The following is a 2,726-nucleotide window of genomic DNA, read 5'->3' on the forward strand; positions in this document are numbered from 1 at the left end:
GGGGGGAGGGGTGTCCCTTACTAGCAACAGACTAGCTTCCCGTCATGTAAAACTGCGTACGTGTACAAAATTATAATCTTTTCCTCTTGTCTGTATGAGAACAGGAGTATGCCCGGCCTCTGTGGACCTTACAGGTTCCCAATTACTGTTGCTTTACCTACATTAAAATATCAAAGGAAAAGAAAAAAAAAAAGAGACGAGGAAAGAAAGAAAGCACAACATCGGTTATCATTTTACTTCAGAGCATCTCAGATGGTCGCTTTTAATGACAAGAGGGCTTACCCAGATTTCGGTGGTTTCCAGAAATCTTGACCTACACCAAAAGCGGGCACTGTCCTACCTAAAGGAGAAATTTGGTTTCACTGGTGTGTATTTTGGTTATAGAGAAAACTCTCCTTGTCTTTTAAAGAAACTAAACAAGGGGCAAAAACTTAACTTCGATTTTCTCAAAACAGCATTTTTCGGGATAGCCCCCTTGTCCTTACAAGCGACCAAATGTGAATATTAAAGGACGTCTTCTATCTCCAGGGAAGGGGGGGGGGAGCGGTTGACATCCCTTTAAGCAAAAAAGCAGATTGTAACGGATACAATTTAAAAAAAATTAAATCTGCACGCTACAGAAAGGTAAAAATCATTTTTTAAAATAATGACAAAGATAATAAAGTATCATCCATGGCGTGCAAGGGGTTAAATGAGTGTCAACAAAAAGAAGAAACTACCGCGCCAAACTAAACGAAAAACTACACGATACATTTAAAGGTAAACTACAGGCGGAAATGGGTGAACACACCAGCAGGAATAAACACTGAGGAACAAAAAAGCAAGCACACTAAACAGTTGTCATTAACAATTTTTGTTAGTAAGAACATGAAACAAGATAAAAAGGAAAGGAAGGGTTACAGTAAATCTTTAGATACAGTTGCCTTTTTAAAAAAGAATGCATCATCGTAAATTCGTTTAAATGAACAAAAAGAGAATTTTAAAAAAACCACAAAAATGTTACGGTAATTGCAACACAATTAGGCATAAGTGCCGATGATTACAGGTGTTACACGAGAGCAAAAAAAATAAAAAAGGTGGAGAAATAAAGGCAACAGATGCTTGATGGGAAAGAAGGAACAAACCACACCAGAGCACACGACAAACACTCACAAAAAAAGTTATATTTTATCGAACACATTCAGACACACACACACACACACACACACACACACACACACACACGCGCGCGCGCGCGCGCGCAAGCACGTTATTAAACAAGTGAAACAAGTGTACAAGCCTCAAGCCACCCATCAATGTACAGCGCACACGGCAGGCCTATGGCTCAATTAGTCTGTCTCCGTAGTTTTATGCAAAAGGAAATTCTGAAATTATGCAAAATGATCACCAAAATGTGAAATTATGCAAACCTGTTAATTTTAACAAAGAATGATAAAGGAAAATAATCAGAAATTATGCAAAAAGTGATCAAATTTGGTAAATTATGTGGGGTGCGTAAAACCACGGGGACAGTTCAGTGGGCAACACCACATGGCGACAGGAAAGCGGAAGCGAGCTACGGGTCAGCCGTCAGCAAACGCTGCAGCGGTCACATTTCGCTAGGAGCAGATGTGGCGGTAAATTACAGTGAAAAGAAGTCTACAGAGCAAACTACACCTTCGAACGCCCATTGAAAATTAAATCTCTCTCTCTCTCTCTCTCTCTCTCTCTCTCTCTCTCTCTCTCTCTCTCTCTCTCTCTCTCTCTCTCTCTCTCTCTCTCTCTCTCCACTCTCTTATTCGAACCCTCGTGATTACGTTATTGAACAATGTAATGTCAGTTGCCTAGGTACTCAGGATATTTATGAATACTGTGCGTTCTTCCGTTTGACAGTTCCTGCCAAAAATAGTTTTCCAACTCTCTCTTCAGTATACATGCTCCATGACTTTCATAATCCGTCGCCATAATAGAGTCTCGATGAATGATGTTTTCATGCATGTCGTTTCCTGCACTTTTTAGTTTTCCTTTTCTTTCATGGCATTTTTAGCATCATTCTCATGTGCAAACTATATTTCAGCTGCTTCTGATTTTCTTTTAATATAGTTGCAAAATTGTCCAGAGCTAATACCCATATAACAGAACTGACCAAATGACAATGTACGCCTTCAATAATATGAATTGACGTGATCTGCCCCAGCTTTTCAAAAAGATCTTTGGCTGTGGTAATCAATCTTTGTTTGGACTTCTTTTGTACATTTTCCCTCTGACCTTATCACGTAACCCAAACATCTCAACTAGTCTGATTTGTTTCCCAGTACTTTGTAGACGGCATGGTCGATCGATATAAAATTTTTGATCTATTTTCACTGTACCTTACTGTCTGGACACAACCCTCTTTTATACACAAAACATTCAAATGTAATCCATCACGAGTTAGCGTCTTCTTGTAAGGAAGAAAAAAAAAGAGAAAAAACAACAACCCAGAAACAAAACACAAAAAATTCAGGAGTATAAGTGCTGCCAAAGGCTGAAAGAAAGCAAAGGAAAAGTCCCACAGAAATCAAAAGCGTTCAATGCAGAAACAAAAATCATTTTTAAAGGGGACGTCTTTGCTATATATCAATGCAGTGATCCTATGCGACTGATAATCTTACAAAATTTGACAAGTTACTCTTAATGACTGGAGAGCTGGTCAATAAATGTTCAGGGTCACAATTATTCCCTTTCAACTAGAAATAGCTGGGGGG

General features: G+C 39.0%; 1 protein-coding gene across 2 annotated transcripts in view; it reads right to left on the reverse strand.

The window, feature by feature from the left end:
* The window catches only part of LOC101861780 (metal cation symporter ZIP8), a 49,583-nt gene that overhangs the window by 10,555 nt on the left and 36,302 nt on the right, over nucleotides 1-2,726 (reverse strand). For both annotated transcript variants that reach the window (XM_005111547.3, XM_035973244.1), the window contains exon 7: nucleotides 2,055-2,059. In XM_005111547.3, coding sequence (XP_005111604.1) covers nucleotides 2,055-2,059 — 5 coding nt within the window. The remainder of the gene's footprint in view (nucleotides 1-2,054; nucleotides 2,060-2,726) is intronic.

The sequence above is a fragment of the Aplysia californica genome, unplaced genomic scaffold, assembly GCF_000002075.1.
Source record: "Aplysia californica isolate F4 #8 unplaced genomic scaffold, AplCal3.0 scaffold01075, whole genome shotgun sequence".
NCBI classification, from domain to species: Eukaryota; Metazoa; Mollusca; class Gastropoda; order Aplysiida; family Aplysiidae; genus Aplysia; species Aplysia californica.